The sequence below is a fragment of the Dendropsophus ebraccatus genome, chromosome 8 (genome assembly GCF_027789765.1).
Source record: "Dendropsophus ebraccatus isolate aDenEbr1 chromosome 8, aDenEbr1.pat, whole genome shotgun sequence".
Classification (NCBI taxonomy): Eukaryota; Metazoa; Chordata; class Amphibia; order Anura; family Hylidae; genus Dendropsophus; species Dendropsophus ebraccatus.
In genome coordinates, this window is record NC_091461.1 from 98,303,626 (window position 1) to 98,326,304 (window position 22,679).

A 22,679-nucleotide genomic window follows, 5' to 3' on the forward strand; every position below is an offset into this window, starting at 1 on the left:
TATGCAATGTAACATGCACTATAATTAATAAAAAAATTACATTTGTAGGGGAGGGGGGTTATGAAAGTGTACAGAACATGGCCTTTATTTGCTGTGCTCCCACCACTATCTTGTTGGACAGCTAGTCAGTTACCATTGGATCACTGTGATGCATGGATGAACTATACCTGTTAAGAGTTTGCCATTCAAGCAGGTTTCCCATAATAAAAGACTAATGGTATATTGTGTAGACTAGTAAATACACACAACAAGGGGGAGTCAAAATAATGGAGCATTGTTACCAATAAACTTGTTCGGTCACCTCACCTGCTCCTTCCTTCCATTCACTGCTCAGAAAACCCGGAACAGAGTTAGGTGAATGGAGAACATATCACCCAGCACCTCAAATGAAGTAAAATCACAACTTCATAGCCTTGGATGACTTATTTCGGCACACTCACCTTGCCCACACCCTCTAGTGTTACAAAGTTACTAGAGATGAGTGAACTGGGTTCGGGTTCGAGTCGATCCGAACCCGAACGTTCGGTATTTGATTAGTTGGGGGCTGCTGAACTTGGATAAAGCTCTAAGGTTGTCTGGAAAACATGGATACAGCCAATGACTATATCCATGTTTTCCACATAGCCTTAGGGCTTTATCCAACTTCAGCAGCCACCGCCAATCAAATGCCGAACGCTCGGGTTCGGATCGATTCGAGCATGCTCGAGGTTCGCTCATCTCTTAAAGTTACACATCCCCATATATGTGCCTCATAAATAGGGGAAGTCTAACTTTGTAACACTACAGGTTCTGAGCAAGGCAAGTTCACCGAAATGCATCAACCAAGTGTATGTTGTTTCCCGTTGTGATTTTACTTTATTCGAGGTGCCGGACCTATATGTTCTACAATGGAAGTGTGTTGTATTTCTTGCTTAGTTCTAATAAAAAAGGCTTAGGGTCCCTTAGTTGTAGACATAGGTGGCCAACCCAGAGGCCAGACCCCACCGCTCATTTATCCAATGAAAAATGTCATAAAGGGTTATCATCTGTCCACCATTGTCAGAGACTCCATTGAAATGATAAAATGTGATAATGTTGGTAGTATCACCACCGCACTGTGTCCGTAATTTATCAGATCATTACCATTGTGGTAGCTTCAGCCAGTGTGTTATATAAAGCAATGTGAGCTCTATAGAAAGGAGTGTTCCCAGAAAGGCTTGCAGCTGAGGGATCCCAAGCTGCAGTAACAAGTTGTAGGTTCCAAATCAATGAGATTTTTTTATTTTAATTTGCTGGAAGCAGCATTTGTCCATAAACGGTGAGAGTCCTCATTGGAGCCGTCTGAGATGGTAATGTACATTTACATATTATAAAAGGGTTGTCCTTGGAATGCTGGTGCTATGTGATATCCAGAAAGGCAAGTGTGTTGCTTAGACCCCCACTGATTGTTCCATAGAGTCGGGAGCATTGCAAGTGCTTTGTACAACAAAAAGACAAACTGATAAAAAGAGGAGTAAGAGCTTGGCTGCACACTTCTCTCTACTGGTTCTACCAATCAGAGGGAATCTAAAAAGTACATGTCAAAAGTTTGTTTTTTTTGATAATGGGAACACTTTAGTAGCATGTAGGTTAGACTTTCTGCATCCACCATTCAGCATTACATGAATGCAACTTTTTTTTATTTTTTTATCTGAATTGGGGGAAAGCTGCCATGTATACATACAGGGTATCCAAGCTCTTCCCTGCTGTGGACTCTTTGACTCTTTCATTGTTTTAATTCGGCTTCTTTAAACATTGCCCCATGACATTTTTTTCAGAGTAAACGGGAAGCACAACATGTGATATGCGGCTCCAGACTCCGCTGAACTTGTCCTCATCCATCCCATCATGGGAGGGCTTGGTCTTTGAATTTATTAGTTTCTGGATTAGAAATGCCCTCACTTTCTCCTCCAGCTCTGTGAGCGGCATGTCCTGATCCAGAGTTGGGTCATCAAGGAGCACGGTGAGCAGCAGCATCACATTCTTATACACCGCCGTTTCATGGTCACAATACTTATAGAGAATCAGCAGTGACCCTGCGGGTAGCATTTCTATGCGATTCAGCACTGCTGCCCGAGCTGAACCCTGGAAACTTGCACTTAGTTGATCATCAATGAATTCTTTAACCTTTTCATTGCTTCCAGATGCCCAATCTGATCCAGATATCACTATTCTGTCACCACTAAGGGAGGAGGAATAGACATCTGCTAGCCGTGTGCCAAGACAGAGCAGAGTTTGTTCTGCATCCTTGGCCCCTGTGAGAAGGATTATGGCCGGCTCTGTATTTCCATCCCACTTTTCCAGGTGGCGCTCTAGAACACGTCTACTTCTATTCCACATGATTGGAGACTGGTTAGTGAAAATTCTGGTAAGGTTTTCAAAGTCAACGGTGAGATCTTTCTTCACTTGTGGTCCGGCTACAAACTTTAACTTGCCTTGATTTATCATCTCAAGGACTGACTCTGGTGATGTGTAAAATACAGCCGCTAAGCCACCAAGTAGGAATAGCAAAAGAGTCAGAACTAAATATTTCATACAAGTTCCTGGGGAGAAGAAAAAAAAGTTAAAATATATCTAAGCCACAAGTTTTGATAATGTGTAAACTAGTATTTCTACATCCTTATCAGAAAATTAAAGGCCCCCATTACACCGGTCGACTATTGGCTAAGTGAGCATTCGTAAGAATACTCGTTCCCAATTGTAAAAGGGCGAGAGATTAGCAGAAGAATTAGGAACGACTGTTCATTGGCTGATTGGATGTTTTATACAGGCCACAATAAGTAAGCTGTGTAAGGGCTCATTATACAGGCATCGATCAACAAGTCATTGCTTGTTATGGGGACCAGCTCAGCCGGTCTGTGTCTATTTCATCAATAGGTTGGTATCTTCTCTTCGTGTTTCTCAGAAGTCTAGGCAGTGACCTGCTCAGTCTAAGGGCCCTATTCCACTGGACGATTATCGTTCAGATTATCGTTAAATCGTTCGAATCTAAACGATAATCGTTCGGTTGAAATGCAGTTAACGATTAACGACCGAACGAGAAATCGTTGATCGCTTTATAAGACCTGGACCTATTTTTATCGTTGCTCGTTCGCAAATCGTTCGCGTTGAATAAGACATCGTTCGGTCGTTCGCAATAGATACGAATGCAATAGCGAATAAATAGCGAAGAAAAAACGATCGCAATTACGATCATAAGTAACGATTATCGTTCAATGGAAATGAGTGAACGTTTTCAGGTCTTTCGCAATAGTGGTCGTTTGCGATCGTTAATCGTTAATGATATGCAAACGATAATCGTCCAGTGGAATAGGGCCCTAAATCGACCAGTTATAAAGGCACAGAACCTCACAGAGATCCCATATCCCTGAAAAGGACTGTCTGGGATAATTTGATACTTGCGGATGCAGGAGACATATCAGTGAGGTATACTTACCTGTCCTGCTCCGGTATCTTGGGTCACCCGTTCCTCACCGCTGTCAGTACTTCAGAAACATCCGGTGATATCCCGCTCCTTCCGGAAATGGCCGGTCAGCATAGATCCTACACTGTCTATGCAAACCATTTATTTTATGGAGAGAGCGAGATTTCACTGGATGTTTTCAAAACACAGACAGTGGCGAACAACAGGTGGCCCGATATCCGGCAATGTCGGCTGGAGCAAGACAGGTAAGTATACCTCACTGATTCTGGATAGGGGATAAGTGTCAGAATGTGGTGTCCAACCACTGCAGTCCCCAGTGATCTCCAGAATGGGGCTCCAAGCCTTCATTATGAATGGAGCAGCAAGTCACACATACAAGCTGCCATTCCATTCCATAGCTATAGGCCAGTACAACCCTCAGCTACCATAGACAATGAATAGAGTTGCAATAAAAGGTACTAACAGTTGTATTGCCCTAATACCCTAAATTTAACCATTCCAAATTAAAAGTAGTGTTACTGTCCATTTCTAGGTATAACAATGTATACATACCAACACAATGGATAAAGGACTTGGTAGGAGGTTTCTTTACAATGTTTGCTTCAAAAAGAAACAGAACGTAGAATAAGATAACCTATAATACGGATGACATGCGACATCATTCATATATCACACATATAATAACATGTTACCTTTCTGCCCAATGTTTCTTTCTGAATAGTGGTTTATCTTCTCTCCTCCGCCAAGTCCGGACCGGAAGTCTATGGAAAAAAAACAGTAATGATAAAAGAGAATGTAAAGAACACAGAATGTAACATTCTTACAGACAGGTTTTTGAATATTCAGGATTATCGGAAGGTCATAAAACAAACATTTAAAGGGGACCGGTTTATCCTCGGCTATTATCTGTCAGGGTCTCAGAACAGATGTATTATTTCCAGATGAAAAAAAAAAAAGTGATAGTCTCCATGTACCTTTCATTTGTTCATACGGATTTTTCTTCGTAACAGTTTCTGCATCATCTAAGACATGAAAAACAATAAGAGCGGCATTTTTCTACTTGTCGGAGCAGGGTTTATTAATAAATGTAATAATGTAATCATTTTTAAAGGACTCACATACCATCTGATGAATGTACATATAATCTAGACTGGTTGGGCTGTGTCATGGTATTCTCTGCAGTTAAAGTGAGAAGAAATTTAAGTTTTAATTTAGTAAATTTACAGAAAAGAAGGGGAACTACGAGAGAAATACAGATAAACACACACACCAAAAATATCATCCTCTATCGAGTGGTTTCTTCTCTTTATTGGGATAATATAGGCAAGAGAGTAATGAGGGTCACAGACATTAGATAAGTCTTGCCCTTGGTAGCCATGGCTTAGTGGGACCATCATCTAAGAAATCCCCTATAGTACCTACAGCAGACACCCTGTCATAAAAGTGGGGGGCAAGGTGAAGAGGCAGGTACCCTGAGTGACCCAATAACTGGTGGTAACAAGAGTTATGCCCCTATTCCACGAGTCGTTTGAAGGAGCAAACGAGCGCTATTAGCGCTCGTTTGCTCCTCGTTCCCCGCTCGCTGCCGCCGCTATTCAACGCGGCTGCAGCGAGCGGGTGAGTGCGGGAGGGGGCGGCGGGGAGCTGCGGGGGGGCTGCCCGGGGGATCGCTGATCGTCCGGGCAGCCCATAGGATACAGCAGCGCCTGCTGCCGATGCTCCTATTCAACGGAGCGACGGCAGCAGATCGCTGCTATATCAGTCGCTTGTTTTTCAACATGTTGAAAAACAAGTGACTGCAACGATCAGCCGACATGAACGATGTCGGCTGATCGTTGCACTCTATTCCACGGGACGAATATCGTTCGTAGCGGCCGTTATCGGCCGAATACGAACGATATTGCTCCTCTAAACGACCCGTGGAATAAGGCCTTTAGTCTGCTCTGTTTCTCACTCTCTTCTTGGAGGAGCGGGTTAAAATTAACTAAAGGAGGTTAGAACCCTCTTTCATATATAGGTAATAAAGTCAGTGATACAGTGATGCATCTTATTGATGGGGAAGGTGTACACCCAGCACACAGCCCATTTGCACACATAGTGCAAATTATTCGCCAATGCTGTGCTGACACCAAATCTCATGTGGCATTAAAATCTGCTGAAAAACTCTGCCCTGCCACAAGCTTCATGGCATTGATTTTTTTTAAGGCAGATGTAAGAATGATTATACCACCAACCTCTTATGTGACACCCCCCACACATACACACACACACACACAATAGTGCAACGCATCCGACGCTGAAAAACGTGTACAGAGCTACTACTGACAGAATCCAGGAGCTAAGCACTGCGCACACACACACACACACACACACACACACACGAACCTCTCCTTGTACCTTTGGGTTTTTGTTGATGGCGTGGATAGGCGAATGACCCCTCTCCGCGATCTGTGAATTATAGGGAAGCATGCAATGTTCAGCAGCATTTCACTGGGTGATAACTGAAAGACTTTACATATGACAAAGCAGCATGAACATACAATCCTATACAATGTAGATACAAGTAGCTGCATTTGAAGCTTTACAGAAACAAAATCAACCGGTTTGTATGTTCATCCAGGACTGAAATGATTTGGTGCAGATTTTCCTATTTAAAGCGAACCAATCACGCCGATTTTCTGGGTAAATCTACTAGCAGCACCTGGAAGATGTGCTAAAATGCTGCCTTAACATGTGTTCTGGGTCTTCTGTAGAAACGTTAGCTGCTGAATCTAATGGTGCGTTTACACAGGCAGATTTATCTGACAGATTTTGGAAGCCAAAGCCAGGAATGGATTTGAAAAGAGGAGAAATCTTAGTCTTTCCTTTATGACCCCTTCCCTGTTTATGGTCTGTTCCTGGCTTTGGCTTCAAAAATCTGTCAGATAAATCTGCCTGTGTAAACGCACCATTAGGGTCCTATTACACGGCCCGATAATAAACAGTAAACGAGCACTCATCTGCTAGATTGGCGCTCGTTTACTGAGCTATTACATGGGCCAATTATCAGGCAGCAGGGGCCGCATGGACATCTTTAGCGATGGCCGTGGCCAGTGATTGGCTGAGCGGCAAAGACCGAAGCAGAGGCAGAGCAGCACACAGCATGGAAGGCCCCAGAGGACACCCGGGAATGCGGTAAGGCGAGTTTATTACTTTACACTATAATCATCAGTCGTCGGCCGCGCATCGCTATTACACGTAGTGATGTGCAGTCAGCACCCGATGATTTTAATTCTGAACCTAAAAAAACAAACGACTGGCTGATGATCGTTTCATCGACTGATCGTTCTCTTTATTACAAGAATTGGCCGATTATCGCTTCGTGTAATAGGGCCCTTAGTCTTTTATTCTGGCGTGAGACAGGCAGGGAGCAGGGAGCTAGTCATCTGGGCCGTGATTAGTCTCAGCGCTCTGCAGGATGATCGACAGAAAAACAGGCCGGTTAGAAGCCTCTTTTCCTGTCAATCATCCTGCAGAGTGCTTTGACAGGCAGAGAGCCGTGACTAATCACAGCCCAGATGACTAGTCCTCAGCTCTCCCCCGGTCTTGCACGCCAGAATAAAAGACTACATTTCAGCAGCTAAATTTTTTACAGAAGGACCAAAACACATGGTAAGGCAGGGCTTTAGTGATTGGTTCGCTTTAACTTCATAAAATAAGTCTCCCTGTGATGCTTCTGTGGTTCCCTGCTGGCACATGTTTACATCCCTGCATAGAGGAAGGAGAAGCCAATCACTGACCATTTGTCCACCTTACATCCCCCTGGTGTCGCACGCTGGGGTGAACTAGAATCATGGAGAAGTGGGTGGATTCAAAGGAAATTAATAAATTATTTTAACCAATACACAAAACCAGAACTGGCTCCACTAAAATGCCATATGGAGAAGCCCAGCACCAATCACTGGCTGCGGGGCTGTCCCATCTTACTCAGTGATTGGCTGGGCAGGCTGTCTCTGAAGTGGAGGCTCTGCAGTCAGTGAAGGACACAGAGAGATTGCAGACAGGCATGGATATGATTGTTTTATATGCATAAAGAGAAATATATTAAAAAAGGTCCAAGCCTGAAGGACGAGAAAATGACTGCACATCTCACCCATATTTAATACTAAAGCTTCTCAGCTAAATTAAAAACCAAAAAAGTTAGTATATCATTTGATCAAACAATATTGCCTCACGTACCACGTGCAGTTCTTCTGATATACACAAGTTCCTACGCTAACAATGGCACAGTTGCAGTTGGCGACCACCACCATTGTAAAGCCAGCGCCTACAGGGGAAGGCAACTAAAAGGTCCAGCAACTCCAAAGTCGCAGAACCAAGCCAGAGCCAGGCTGGGTTCACACTACATTCTTGCAATCTGTTTTTTGACGGACACAAAAACGTGGTCGACCTCATTTTTGTGTCAGTCAAAAAAAGGATCCGTTTGGTTTTTTTTAATAATGGAAGTCAATGGAAAAACGGATCAAAACGGATGCACACAGTCGCATCGTTTTTTTTCATCATTTTTTTTTGCAAAAAACAGATTGCAAAAAGGTAGTGTGAACCCAGCCTAAGAGAAGGCATGCCCAATGATGTCATGTGATTGGTTTCAGCCAATGGTCGTGAGGCCATAAAAATCGTACTGTACACGCACAGACAGGTCCAATACTGGAGTAGTCATCAGTCTGTGCGTGTCTATCTCCGCCTGTATATATTAAACACTAAAAATATGATCTTTTTCCATGTACCTCTCTTGGGTTGATAGTAAGTTCTCTCCTCTTCTTCATCAGCTATGACACAAAAGACAATAATGTCAGCAGTTTTTCTATACAATAAACACTTATTTGGTTGAAACTTTGTCACATGTCAAAAGTTTTCACTGGTCGGAGTCAGTAGTGAAACCCCCACTAATCATTAGGTATAGCTGGAAAAAGTGCATAAGCTGTGTGCTTCACTCCACAGATCACTGCTCAAACTGACTTGGGAGCCCACCTTTATCATGTGGCAAGCCAGGGAGAAGCGCACGGCAGCATGCTCCATTAGGTTGTATCTAGCCATTACTGGGGGTCTCACCACCTATCAAAACCTCTGACATGTAATGTGACAGTAATGCTTTAGTGGACTCACATACCATCAGAAAAGCCACCACGTGTGCCAGACCGGTCAGACTGTATCCCTGTATAAATGGAGAAGCCAATATATAAGAAATATGCAGAAAACAACATCAACTACTGATACCCCACACATGCACCAAAATATCATCCCTGTAGGAGCATACAGTGATGGCTGCCAGGGAATATGGAGCTGGATACCGTCAGTGGCAGCACAAAGCCATTCGGCTCAGTAAAAACTATCCTTTTCCTTTCTACCCACAAAAATAAATAAAAAAAATCTAACAAACTGTATCACACAGCCGTCAGATTCCTTGGTACTCCCCACTGATAGTTATATGGTCCTCGACTGGTCTTTGTATACAACCCTATATAGATGACATAAGATCTGGGCACATAGACAGAGGCAGTCACTCACTTGGCCGCAGTGGTCGCCCTTATGTCACCCTGCAGCCTGTGATTGTCTGCTGAAGTCATGTGTCATGGATGAAGATCAGCAAACAAGGATCAGCAGGATGGATTATTAATCCCATACAAAAAAAATAAGAAGTTGCAAAAACAAAGATAAGAAGAAACGCAAGTTCTGGATTTACATATATTACACATAAACATACTTGTACTTCTCAGTGTTCGTTTCTCTTCCTTATATGATATTTCCTTTAATTCATCTGGGGAACACAATAGAAGTTAGTCAGCCGGACAAAGTATAAGGCCTCATTCACATGTCCAGCGTTTTTCAAGGAGGGTGATTTTGTCTGCTCTGTGAAAAACACTGCACGTCTGTTGATTGCATCCTTTTGGATGCGCTGGGTTGGGGTTTGGGAGGCACTGGTGTTGTCCGCGGGTGGATTTGGGGGGCTGACAGGAGCGGGGAGAGATGGGAGTGGGGAAGAAGGGAGATACGGGAGCAAGGAGAGGCATCCCATAGGGGTGGCACTGATAGTGTGAATACGCACACAGGATTTAATAGGCCCTAAAACTGTCCATGGTTGTGGATCTGCGACCCCAGACAATTTTACGGGACATGTCAATAAGGCCTAATACAGCAGAGGCTGAAGGTGTATTCAAACTGGGGTAAAAGAAAGTGTTGTTGCTCACAGCAGCCAATCAGATTTTAACTATTATTTTTAAAAAAAGATCAGCAAACTCATTGGCTTCCACGAGTAGCGGCTTTACAGCAGCTTAAAGGGATTTTCCCTTAAAGTGACACTGTCACCCCCTTTTGTGCATTCTGACATCTCTACACTGGTGTAAAGGGTAAATTAAGCGTTTTTCATACCTTATTTCATATCATACGTCATGGTGTTTGTTCAAGTGCCACTTAGCTCCGCCCACAATGCCACTGTTGGCACCGCCCCCTTGACACCCATTGCCCCGACTTAAAGGGGGTGGGGTCTAGACCTTTAGGCCAGCCTGTTCCAATGGCTGGCGAGGGGGCGGGGCCAACTGTGGTGTTGTGGGTGGGGCTAAGTGGTGCAAATGCAGTGAGGCCCCGCCCACTTAACACAATCTACAGTTGATAAAAGATTACTTTTTACTTGAACAAGCACCATGATTTAGGATATATAATAAGGTATGAAAACCGCTAAATTTACCCTTTACACCTGTGTAGAGATGTCAGAATGCAAAAAGGAGGTGACAGTGTCACTTTAAGGACAAATAGGTCTAGCTCCAGTAGTGAGATATAAGTTTTAGAAGATTTTTGCAAATTAGTAGATAAACCCCATGGCGTGTTCCAGTGAGCTGCAAAAGCTCAGCAATGTGTGGCTGTCAGTATGAACAGATTAGGCAGTTACTTGTGGAAAAATGGGCGTAACTTAGGACAGAAGGGGCGCACTCTTCTCCAGTTAGGACCAGTTTACAGGGGGAGGGGGACGTACTGGAGGAACAGAGCCACTTACAGAGAAAAAAAACAAGTGGTCTGAAAACAGGGTCAGTATGGAATTATTGTATGCCGCTAGTTTTATTTATTTGTGGTCAACACAAAGGTCCGAATACACCTTCAATAACTGATAGTCGATCATTAAGCAGTTAGATATATCTCCTATCCCCCATGTATATTGCACCCAGAGAATGCACAAACCTTTCCTAGTAGCTTCTGGCTTCAGATGATAAGAGGTTTCTTCTTTATCATCTGGAAGATAAAATGCAACATTAAAGGGGTATTCCCCCCAAAATTATTTTTGCATTAATACACTGCCCACCCGTAGCTTTCCATCTTTCCAATATCAAGTTATTATGGATTCTGCACAGTTTTGCCGTTATCTAGATGCGTTCACCTCCAGGGATTGCATAGAATCATCACATCTCAGTCCAACCCGACACGCTCCCTGCTCCTAGCCCCCAACCTCCGTGTCGGCATCACGTGTCCTCAGTCTCTTCAATGGGCCGGGTTAGCGCTTCTAACCAGTCTCACTGAAGCGAGGGAGGACAGTGAGACAGTGACAGCTGCAGCTGATCTCTGTCGGAGTCTCTGACAGCAGCCACCCCAACTGTGTAACCCCATTCACCCAACCCCCCTGATCTCATAACACTGTGTGCCCCCCCCCCCCCCTCTCGCCCTGGAGCTCACCAGCAATATGTATCCCCCCCCCCCAGCTTACCCGGTGGCCGCCCGCTGCGCTCCTTTCAGTGGAGCCCCCCAGGTCTCCCAGTGGCCGCCGGTGCCTACGGTCTGTAAACCCTCCGCAATTCACCCGGCGTCCGCCCACCTTTCAGTGCAGCCCCCCACGTCTCCCGTGCCCGCGGTCTGTGCAGTCCCCCTGCAGCTCACCCGGCGCGTCCGCCGCCCCGCTTCACTCAGTGTAGCTCCCTTAGGTCTCCCGTGCCCACGGTCTGTGCTGTCCCCCCGCAGCTCACCCGGCGCTCGCGCCGCTTCACTACCAGTGGCCGCCCGCGGTCTGTAAACCCCCCCGCAACTCATCCAGCATCCGCCCGCGCCGCTCCTTTCAGTGCAGCCCCGCAGGTCTTCTGGTGGCCGCCCGCGGTCCGTGTCATCTCCCCGCAGCTCACCCGACGCCCGCACCGTGGCCGCACACACAAAGACACTCTGTGCACCCCCCTCCCGGCTGTCCCGGTGGCCGCCTGCAGCACACGGCACTCCTGTGTATGCGGCCCCCCAGTCCCACCCCCCCTGCGGCCACCTGCAGCCCCCTCACCCCTGGACGCCCACAGTGCTCCTCTCCTGCTGCATCATCACCATCTCAGCACTGCTACATCGCCATTGCCATCTCCGCTCTGCTACATCGCCATCTCAGCACTGCTACATCGCCATCTACACTCTGCTACATCGCCATCTCAGCTCTGCTACATCACCATTGCCATCTCAGCACTCCTACATCGCCATCTACACTCTGCTACATCGCCATCTCAGCTCTGCTACATCGCCATCTCCGCTCTGCTACATCGCCATCTCCGCTCTGCTACATCGCCATCTTTGCTCTGCTACATCGCCATCTCCGCTCTACTACATCAACATCGCCATCTCCGCTCTACTACATCATCATCATCATCAGGCAAAAGCATTGCATGATGGGAAATGTAGTTTCCTTTCTTGCATAGACCATCTTTTAGAAAAACGTGTAACTCGGAACGGCAGCAGATAGAAGGACGGGAGACGGTTCAAAATACTCAGGGGGACTTGGTGAGTAAGACCAGCTAGGTTTGGGGGCATTTCATTTTTTTTAGCTCTTGGGCGGAATACCCCTTTAAATGGGAGAATGTGTAGAGCATAGGATTACATAGGAGTATGTGTAGAGCAGTCCTAGAGCTGTGGCTGCACTATGAAAACATATACTCATACCTTCAGAACTAGACTGCGACTGCCCTGTCTTTGTATTATCTGCAATTACAATTACATGAAAGTATAAATGAAGTTACACAGGAGCTATAAGGTGTATGGATATTAGATGCACAGAAGAATATGTACCTCTCCAGGCTTCTTCTTTATAGTACTGTGACTTGGCTTTATCTTGTGCAAAAAGATAATCAATTGAATAAAGAGAATCAAAGAGAATCTGTCACTGGTTTTACACATTGTAATCCAAAGGCACCCCTTTTATTTGTCAACCACCTTAATGCCCACAATGCAGGAATCATATGTTCAAGTGTGCAACATTTCCATCCTCTATTCCTGCCAAGAAATGCTGGGCACCTGAAGGGATTAGTCACACTCTGTGAGATGATTGGCTCTGCCCTGTGGGCACTCGAACTAGTTGACCCTGCCCTGTGGGCACTTGAGCTAGTCGGCTCTGCCCTGTGGGCACTTGCTGCCTATTTGTATATATTACAAAAAAAAAACTGCAGGCATGGCTATGAAGGTGCTTTTAACCCCCTACCTGGTGCTGAGTTACACTATATTAAATTTTATAGGGAACTGAACTCTTTTAGCCGCACCTGTCCTTCCCATACACAGGAACATTCAGCATGGCTGAGTGTTCCAATGTTCTCCATGGGAGGGGTAGGCTGCAGCGAGAGACCCAGGAGGAAGGTAAGACACATATGTTCCTCCTCAGTGTCCCAGGTGCTACAGGGGCTAGAGCAGGCTAGATTCATCTAAACAGCTGATAGTTTACCTTTAATTTAATTTTGAAAGACTTTTCAATAGGTATCAGAGACCTTTTCTATATCTTTCCAGGACATGTTCTAGAAGGCTGTGTATTTATTATAGTGTTATGTACATGCAAAACTTGCAGGGCCTGGTGAAGTATAGGAAAGCTTCTCAGGCGTCTGGAGGGAAGTATATACAACACCAAGTGACACAATGTTCAGGGTCGCACCAAGAGGTGGATAAGTAAGAATTCTTGCCGATGTCTTTAGGACTGGCCAACCATCTAATGTGTATGGTGGTCTCCTGACTCCCCCAACAGCGGACGGCAGGGAGGGAAGAATCCAGTGTTCATCTGACAGCTATGTGAAATGTATTGACAGATTGAGTTTATAATCATCAAGATAAAAAGTAGAACCCACCTACCTCTAGTATACCCGGTGTACTGACTAGCATAGGATGACTGCTTTCTTGTCACACCTGCAGGTTAATCAACACAATAAAAATCTTTGGATAAGAACATGTAATAGCTCAGGTATACATATAGGCATAGAAATGCGATAACCTGCCTGTGTACCTAGCTTATATTTAAGGTGCTGTTCCCTTTTCTCTTAAAGGGAACCGGTCACCCCCCCGTGCCGGGGTGACAGGCTCCCGACCCCCCTATACTCACCTGATCCCGCCGGGTCCCGCTTCTGGATCCGGTCAGGTGACGGAGATCTCAGCCGCTGCAGCCCGGCACGCGCTGAGAGATGAGTCCAACGCTCATAGAGAATGACGGAGCGCTGGACTCTCCTGTCATTCTCTATGAGCGTTGGACTCATCTCTCAGCGCGCGCGCCGGGCTGCAGCGGCTGAGATCTCCGTCACCCGACCGGATCCAGAAGCGGGACCCGGCAGGATCAGGTGAGTATAGGGGGCTCTAACGGGGGGTCGGGAGCCTGTCACCCCGGCACGGGGGGTGACAGGTTCCCTTTAAAGACGATGCAAAAGAAACAATCTGGGTAATTTACAAGGTGCTGAAAAAAAAAAGTGTTGCAGTGGGTTCAGCAATGAAAAAGCCATATGCACTTACCAGCAGAAATGGGAGGTCTCGTGAGGAAAGAAACGGAGTAATCTGCAGGTAAACACCAGAGAATTATTACCTTTGGGTTTCACTTTATGGACTTATGTGTTATAAAACAATATACACATACCTGTAGGGAGCGGAGACGGCTGTCTTACTGAACTTCCTGTTTTTAAAAGAAAGGAAAAAATAAAATATAAAACAGACTAGAAACAAACCCTATATATAGGCTGATCATGTGGTTGAAGGGGTTCTTCCACAAACAAAACTCATCACTTACATGCCGATCACAAGACCAGCGGTCCCGTGCCCTCCTGGTTGAATAGAGAAGCGGTCAGACATTTAGCTCTATGGGCCTGATAAGGATAGGCAAGTACACGCTCAGCTATCAGGCCTATAGAGATGAATGGTGCAGCAGCACACAAGTTAAACCACATCGTGACTTACAAGGGGCACATGGGCCCCCCATTCTTGTGAGGGTCTCAAATAGGTGATGATGAGTGTTGTTCTTTACCCCAATGAGTTGCAGGTCACTGCTGGATCTGACAAAACTGGATTCTTATTATTAGATTTTCAATCTGATTTCACTCAGAAGTCAAAGAATCCTAAAACTATACCTGAGCATGAAACATTTGTCATAGTCATCACTTCCTATCCACTTACTTGCTGGAGGAACATAGGACTGTCTGTCATGTTCAGATGTTTCGCTACTCCCACTATTATTGTAATCTGAGCCATCATCAGAGTTGTCATCCATGTCAGGATCGACTGTAAGAGAAGAACAAACCTTAAATCTCCCACACTGCATGACGTTGTGTGTATGTAGACTCTGGGCACGGAGGAGAAGCATTTTTTTGAATCTATATGGAAAGGTATACAGGTTCTGTTTTTATTATTTTATTTACTTGTAATATATTTTTCCACTATATATATTAGTCGCTGGCTGACATTAAGGGCCAGTTCACATGGAGCAAAAGCGGCGGAGAGAGAGAATCCCGCCTGTGACACAGTGTTTCTATGGGAGGGCTCGCGAGCCTCCTGTCAAGAATTGACAATTCCACCGCTTTTGCTCAGTGTGAACTGGCCCTAAGACTGGATCAGTTCCAGTCCTGATGGAAGCATTAAGATCAGCAATCACGGTGGTCCTACAGCATAGGGGTATCCAGGTTTGGCAGGAACCAGCATTCTTTGATCAAGTGGTAGATGAATTCACGTCTTAAAGGGATAATCTTGAAAAAATATTATTGTTTTTAATCAACTAGTGCCAAAAAAACTAAAGAGATTTATAAATTACTTGTATCTAAAAAACAAAACAAAAAAAAAACCAAAAAGCTTTAAGCCTCCCAGTATTATTATTAGCTGCTGTATGTCTGCAGTGTCCCAGAACAGAGGATTTGTTCTTATTTGTATGTTTCCTAATTATTCCTGTTCTGGAAAAATGGTCCCACTGCAAACTGTTTGTATTATGTCACCCCCGTCAGTATTCAGGTCTAATATTTTATTTATTTCCTTATGCATATTCATTTTGCCTGTATTCTAATGGTGTGATGATGCAATGGGCTTGGTGCCCTGTGACTATTCCTCGGCTGCCATAGTAACCCCAATAGCCGTCGAGCTTTGGCTGGGGATGCTATGTCACTTCCTGTCTACCTCGGTGGTCTTCTCTCTACCCTCAAGGGAGAAGGTTGTGTTGTTCTCTCCTCCACCTTCAGGAGGAAGAACATGCTCTGCTGCTTACAAGCAAGGCCGCAGCTCAGGGTGATTCGCTCCCCTGTTCTAGAGACAGTACTCCGGTCCAGTCAGGACCTTTCTCACTCTCAAGATTCTCTAAGATTCTCATCTTCAGCAAAGATCTGGGTGTCGTTCTTAAATCATTACTCTTCTCATCTATTATCATCAACAGCAAGTATTCAGTTTAATCCATTCCGCCCAGTATCATATCTCCGACACTACTACTCCCATCATTCAGTCTCCTTACTTCAAATAACACCTACCATCACAGCCTATTGCAGCATCAGTAGTGGACTATAGTAGGGGCGATCGGGGCGCCAGCCCGGGGCCCTGAGCTCCTGGGGGGCCCATGACCACCCAAAAAGACTTATACTTTCAGTGGTGTACTGTCTCCTGGCTACACTTCCGCCATGATTTGCAAAAAAAAAATCACTTTTTGGCAATTTTGCACAAATCAGGACATCATTACATTATCTGCCCTGTACTATGAACGCCAGGCTAGTGCTGACATAGTTACAGTAGGGGGGGGGGGGGGGGGGGGGCCAGGCTTGGTGAACAGCCCGGGGCCTATGGTAAAGTTAATTCGCCCCTGTGCAGCATCACCCATTGCTCAGTTACACTCAAGTTATATTCAAGTCTGCTTTCATCCTGGTTGCATCCAGAGAGACTTTTGCTATTGGTTACCACCATTACAATAAACGCACAACTACTGTTGTTTCTGAACCCTGGCATTGGTCTAGTTATTGGTGCCTTGACTAGGGACAACAAGGAATTGCCTGGGCCCCGCATGGTCAGGTTCCCGTGGGTTAGTCAGCTCCCCTCATGCCAATACCGTGACCTCACATCTGGCAACTGGCTACCCAGGTCCTACCCAGTACTACCACCTACTTCTACCCTCAGCGGGAGGCCCCAGCGCATGTCCTGCAGGAAGAGGGGTGTTCCTGCACGTGTATAAGGAACTGTCCAGAGCAGTAGCAAATCCCCATAGAAAACCTCTCCTGCTTAGGGAGCACACTGAACATGAAGGATAAGCTCATGCCGTATACATTGGATGAATTGAGGTCACTGTCAGGCATCTCCATTCAATGTATATAATGTTGGGAGCATTTCTCAGGGCATATGTTAAATAAAGGCCATAAATGTGGTCATGACCTGTTGGACTGTTCACACTTACCAGGCTTGGCGGCTTTCCGCGTGGATTTACTTCTGACGCTGGGCTCTACTGTGCTATCTTTTTAAAAGAAAAATAGAGACATTTATTCAGCATCAATTATTCCTCAGAAAATAATGGTTTTATTCTATATGAATATATTCTATAAAGCACAGATTCTTTCAGATAGATGACTTTTCTGCCCTGTCGTCTTCATGCAGAATCAGGAGCCTGAGCCTCAGAATAGGATGGCCACATACAAAAATAGTAGCATCAATGGTGCACAAGATAAATGGTGACCATATAAAACATATTAGTGCAGGGTCTTAGATGGAGTATCCACCCTGTATTACAGCCCTAGGCCTATAAATTATGTGCCAATTCAGCTCCTTTAAGGGGGTTCTAAAGATGGTAACACTGATGCTCTCTTCTTAGCTGTATGGTGCGGCTATGTGGGGTACTGCAGCTCAGTTTAAGTCAAGTGATCCTGACTACAAGCCATAGTACCATGTACAGCCACAATTCATATGGCACTGTACCTCTAATAACCTGTAATTGAAGGGGTTCCATTGCCCCTCACCTAGCTGATTGCCAGGGTTGAAATCCTTAAATATCCATGGTAGATCCAAAGAATAGGAAATCAATAAGACTTTCGTGGAAAAGATAAGTGTCTGATTGATGAGGTCCGACGGCTGGGACCCACACAGGTTACAAGAAAATCATGTGTGCTCTGTCTAAATAGGGAGTTGGTCGAGCATGTGTACTGCAGATCCATGACTACCTTTCTTTCATGCAGCATTAGTATATTTCTGGTCAAACTTGATCTTCAATAGGAAAGAGGATTTGTCACAAAAAAATAATCCTATCGGTGGGGACACATGGAGATCATATAGCATAGCTGATGTACAGTGGTATTAACAGCTGAACAGAAATACACACACACACACACACACACCGGATCCGCAGTGGATTTCACACAGCGAATTCGCAGCAAAATGAGCTGTGGATCCCTTGCCGGTCACTTTTTTTTATTGAGGTTACATACTCACAGTGGGATTGACAAGCCCCTTAATCCCCCACTGGCAGAGCATACCGTACCTGCTCCACGGCGTCTGCACATCCCGCTCAGCCAATCAGTGCGCTGCAGCAGAGCACTGTGTGTTTCTACCCTCAAAGGGAATCTGATTCGGTGTGTGTGCTTCTACCCTCAAAGCGAATTTACATTCCAAACTGCTGAAACTGTTAGGTCAAGGAGACACATGGTACCTTACATATATCAGTCTGTGCTCCCCCTCCCAAACCTGATCCTGCTTGGGACTCAGCTTCCAGGTGTCAATCAAGCAGGGATGGGGTGTGGGGGGACATTCCAGCTTGAAGTTATTCAAGAGCTTGGAAATGCCTCTTTTACTCCCTGTACCAGAAAATAAAAGCATGACTGTACATCCTGGATATAGGTAAGGTACCCTGTGTTTCCTTGTCTGGATATTTAACAGTGTCAGCAGTTTGGAATGTGAATTACAGCTGACAGATTCCCACGAGGACATAAAAATAAATAGTATGGAGAGTATGGAGTATGGAAATTACCTTTAGCGGTGCTCTTGATTTCTGGACGGACAAAGCCAGAAATATCTTCACTTACTGTACAGAAGAGAAGAAAGGTCAGAGAAAGCACATCCATCACATTACTTTTGGGTAGTATGTACAGTGATGAGTACAGACTGTAGGTATCCACAATGAAGAACATCTTCCAACACAACGCCTGGATTTCTGCATTACTAATAATCTGATTGTTACTGTGTAACAGTCAATTTGTTATTTATTTATTTTCTTTGCAGAAATCTATAGTACAAGTGATTTTAATAAACTTCGTAATACGTTTTATTAGGCAAAAAAGCCGTTTTACAGCTTCTCCCCCCCCCCCTCGCTTCTTATCTGTGCATTATCAGGCAAAGCCGTCTTCATTACAGAAAAGCAAGTGAAGATGGTTTTGCTGAGTCCATTATAACCTATGGAGCAGGAAGGGGTCGAGGGGGATGAGTGAGAAGGAAGAGGAGACAAGCAGCTGTACAGTTTACAGACTGTCTGGGCACCTAAAGTGCTGAATTTTCAGAAAGGTCACTGCTTATCTGGGAGCTTGGATAAGTTTGCAGGATGTTGTGCTGTGCAGGGATGACTTTTCTCCTCTCTGTTCTCACTCATCCCCCTCGACCCCCTCCCTTCTCCATAGACATAATGGACACAGGAGTCCTGCTTCTTCTGAAGTGAGGGGGGAGGTAGGAAAACTGCTTTTTCACAAAAGGGAACACTTTTGCTTAATGAAACTTATTACAGAGATTCTTAAAATCACTTGTACTATTCATATATATATTTATTTCTGAAAAATGACATATAAATGACACTCACACTTTAAGACTAAGTTCACACAATGTATGACAGCGGCAGTTCTGTGACAAGGCGGTGTCACAGAATGTACCGCTGTCTGAAGTTCAACCCGGCCGGTATTGCAGTAATGGGCCTGTGAACTTTATTTATTTCCTTTCACCCGTATGTGCCCGCGTTCCACTTAGCCATTGCAGACAACGAAAAGTCCGGAGACATTGGGGGAGATTTATCAAAGATGGTGTAAAATAGAACTGTCTTAGTTGCCCCTAGCAACCAATCAGATTCCACCTTTCATTCCTCACACACTCTTTGAAAAATGAAAGGTGGAATCTGATTGGTTGCTAGGGGCAACTGAGACAGTTTCATTATACACCATCTTTGATAAATCTCCCCCATTGTCTGCACTGTCAGTTTTCTGTGCAGCTGCATGGAATCTTCGACCGGAGTGTATACAGGCTGTATACAGTCCGTCCGGGATTCCATATAAAACAATGCAATGTATTTTTTCAATAAATAGTGGCCGGTGTTGCAATTTGCAACAACTGCCATTAGTAATTGAAAAAAAATGTTGTGTGAACGTGGCCTAAAAGGGGATTTACAGCCAAAATGGACTGATGGCCCCAGGATAGACCATCAACAGCTGATCACCCACTGCTCATTAGCTGTCTAAAGTGGAATTCTTGGATGCAAATACAATGTACAGGGAAAGCCTCCATACACTGTATAGTGGTTACTGCGACTCAGCTCCCGTTCACTTCAATGGTAGCCGCACTGAAGTAACACAGCACATGGAGGGAAGTTGTTTAGAATAAAAGTGACCGTTTTACCCTTTTGGTGCTGTAGCAAATTATATTACATTTATACCTGGAGGCTCATTTTGATAAAAAAAAAAGTGAATGACAACAGAGTGTTTATATTACTTAAATGAAAATGAAGCTGGGAGCTCCGAGTAATCCCACCTGATAATATAGACTGCCACACAGGGGGGTTCACATATTCAAGACACGGACATATGATGATGGATGACTATGTGAACACACAACTAAGCATATAAGATTATAAGTGTTATTGTATGATAATGTAAGAACTCTATAGGAGTAATGTTAGATCAGTGGTGCTTCTGACTATTACAAAAACCAAAGACTTAGAAGTTGGCATTGGTCTTGGGGGTCTGATGGCTCTTTCTGGATTCATCTCCTTCTCATTTTCGCTATGTATCTGTTCCGTCATATTTTGAGCAGCTTGCCAATTGTACTATAAGCATAAATAAAGCTTTTGAATAAGAAAAAAAAAAAAGTTTGCATTGGATTGGACATGGCATGATGGGGGTTGTAGTTCTGCAAGGCTCCTGGGATCTCTCCAGTCTTGTAATATGCAGCTATTTAATAAAGATTTTAACATAATCACTATTATCTTTCTTACCAGGTTCAGGTGTCTGAGGATTGGTTTGTGTGATAGTACTCACAGATGGACTGTCATAGGACGGCTGGGGTGCATTTACTAAGACAAATTGTGGTTAAAAAAAAACAAAAACAAAACAAAAACAATGAATGAAACAAATAAATACAAAGAAAATGTGAAAACAAGATGCTTTTTTGTCGTCGTAGTGCATGAGCTTACTGGTCTAACCTACAGGTCCTGTATATAAGCTTTATCCTAGTAATCTGGTGAACATATATATACTGTATGCCTGCACTGATCTGGAGAGCACAAGTGGGAAAATCAAAAAGAAAAAAATAAATAAATTTCTATACAGTGTGATCCAGTTCTCAATTTTCAATGGCCCTTACACTATAAAAAGAGGAACCCCTCCCCCTTTAGCTGTTGTCTGATTACAGAGTTCTATTTGGGTTACTATATAGCGGAGTCTATGGCTGGGGCGTTGCACCCCCCCTCCGTCCTTCCTCCCCACCCTCTTAATCATTAGGAATGCCACTGGAACATTTTCTCCTGTCTGAACATTGCACAGGTGCCTGTGGGCACAGGGCTGCCAGTTTAAAAGTTGTTTTTTTAGAACAATAACTGCATCACTTCCGAATGGACCCCAGGACAGATCTTGGATTAAAAGCAGCTATCCAAAGGTACAAGTGGTTTTGGGGGGTCAGATTGTGGGTACAGAGTCACTTTAAGATAGACTTACAAAAGGAGTCAGTCTTGTGTGCACAAAGAGCAGGGGAAGAAGCGCTCAGTTATGTGCTTCTCCCAGCTTGTTCTGGGGATCATGAGGGCCTAAACACCCAAATTCTGACTGATCCAAACTTAAGACGTGTCTCTACAAAATCAAGTGGAGAGTAATCCGTCACACTTCTATTTCCACAAAGGCGTTTCTCCACACATTTGTGTCTGGTGCTGTAGGACTTTTGATATACACTTCAGGCTACTGTTATCAGACAGCAATTCTGTAGAATAAAGAAGCGGACACGGACATTGTTTTGTGTACTCACTTTTGCGACCCCTAAGTTCGTATGTTCCTGGGGGGGGGGGGGGGAAGAAAAAAAAAAAAAAGGTAGGGAAAAAATTGGTAAAGTTGCTTGTAATTTAGTAGCTAGGGTATACGCAAAATGTTAAAGTATAAAAGAACATAAAACACAACAAACAAAAAAAAAAGAATCCCATGTTAAAGATAGAAAGAATGTGTAAGGGTATGTTCACACAAGCAAAAATTGTGCTATAAACCACACAGTATCCATTGCCTATCAAAAAAGCACTGAAAGAAGAAGCGATGACATTGAAATCAATGCAAGCTTAAAGGGGTTATCCAGTGCTACAAAAACATGGCCACTTTCTTTCAGAGACAACACGACTGTTGTCTCCAGTTCAGGTGCAGTTTGCAATTAGGCTCCATTTACTCCAATAAAACTGAGTAGCAAAACCCGCCCAAGCTGGAGACAAGAGTGTGGCTGTCTCTGGAAGAAAGTGGCCATGTTTTTGTAGCGCTGGATAACCCACTTAAAACAAACCTATGAAAATCCACATCAAAATCAGCACTAAAAACCATACAGCGAGTTCCACACTGATTTTGAGTCCAGACTCCCAACCACAATTGGTTCCCTTTAAGGGCTTTTTACGCAAGCGGATTATCAGCCAGGAGTGTTGGTAAAAATGTGTAAAAGTGACAGCGATCAGCCGCGGACAGGGAAAATGTCTGATCGTAGGTTTCAAAATTCATGGTTATCAACCAACATCTCCCTGTGTAAACAGGGTTTTGTGTGACCGATAACAATAAAAGACAAC

General features: G+C 44.5%; 1 protein-coding gene across 3 annotated transcripts in view; it reads right to left on the reverse strand.

Annotated features, from left to right (window-relative positions):
* Positions 1-655: 655 nt before the first annotated feature.
* The window catches only part of LOC138799674 (torsin-1A-interacting protein 2-like), a 30,563-nt gene continuing 8,539 nt past the window's right edge, over positions 656-22,679 (reverse strand). Inside the window, exons 3-22 of one of the 3 annotated variants that reach the window (XM_069981168.1) lie at positions 21,890-21,916; positions 20,868-20,945; positions 18,648-18,701; positions 17,088-17,144; positions 14,846-14,950; positions 14,313-14,348; positions 14,192-14,233; positions 13,544-13,597; positions 12,500-12,541; positions 12,374-12,412; positions 10,655-10,705; positions 9,186-9,239; positions 8,592-8,636; positions 8,209-8,250; positions 5,840-5,890; positions 4,565-4,618; positions 4,417-4,464; positions 4,135-4,203; positions 3,995-4,042; positions 656-2,561 (exon numbers count right to left, since the gene is read on the reverse strand). In XM_069981168.1, the coding sequence (XP_069837269.1) occupies positions 1,753-2,561; positions 3,995-4,042; positions 4,135-4,203; positions 4,417-4,464; positions 4,565-4,618; positions 5,840-5,890; positions 8,209-8,250; positions 8,592-8,636; positions 9,186-9,239; positions 10,655-10,705; positions 12,374-12,412; positions 12,500-12,541; positions 13,544-13,597; positions 14,192-14,233; positions 14,313-14,348; positions 14,846-14,950; positions 17,088-17,144; positions 18,648-18,701; positions 20,868-20,945; positions 21,890-21,916 (1,805 nt within the window). In that variant the 3' untranslated portion in view covers positions 656-1,752. The remainder of the gene's footprint in view (positions 2,562-3,994; positions 4,043-4,134; positions 4,204-4,416; positions 4,465-4,564; positions 4,619-5,839; positions 5,891-8,208; positions 8,251-8,591; positions 8,637-9,185; positions 9,240-10,654; positions 10,706-12,373; positions 12,413-12,499; positions 12,542-13,543; positions 13,598-14,191; positions 14,234-14,312; positions 14,349-14,845; positions 14,951-17,087; positions 17,145-18,647; positions 18,702-20,867; positions 20,946-21,889; positions 21,917-22,679) is intronic. The other 2 variants (XM_069981169.1, XM_069981170.1) reach the window with 2 other exon arrangements.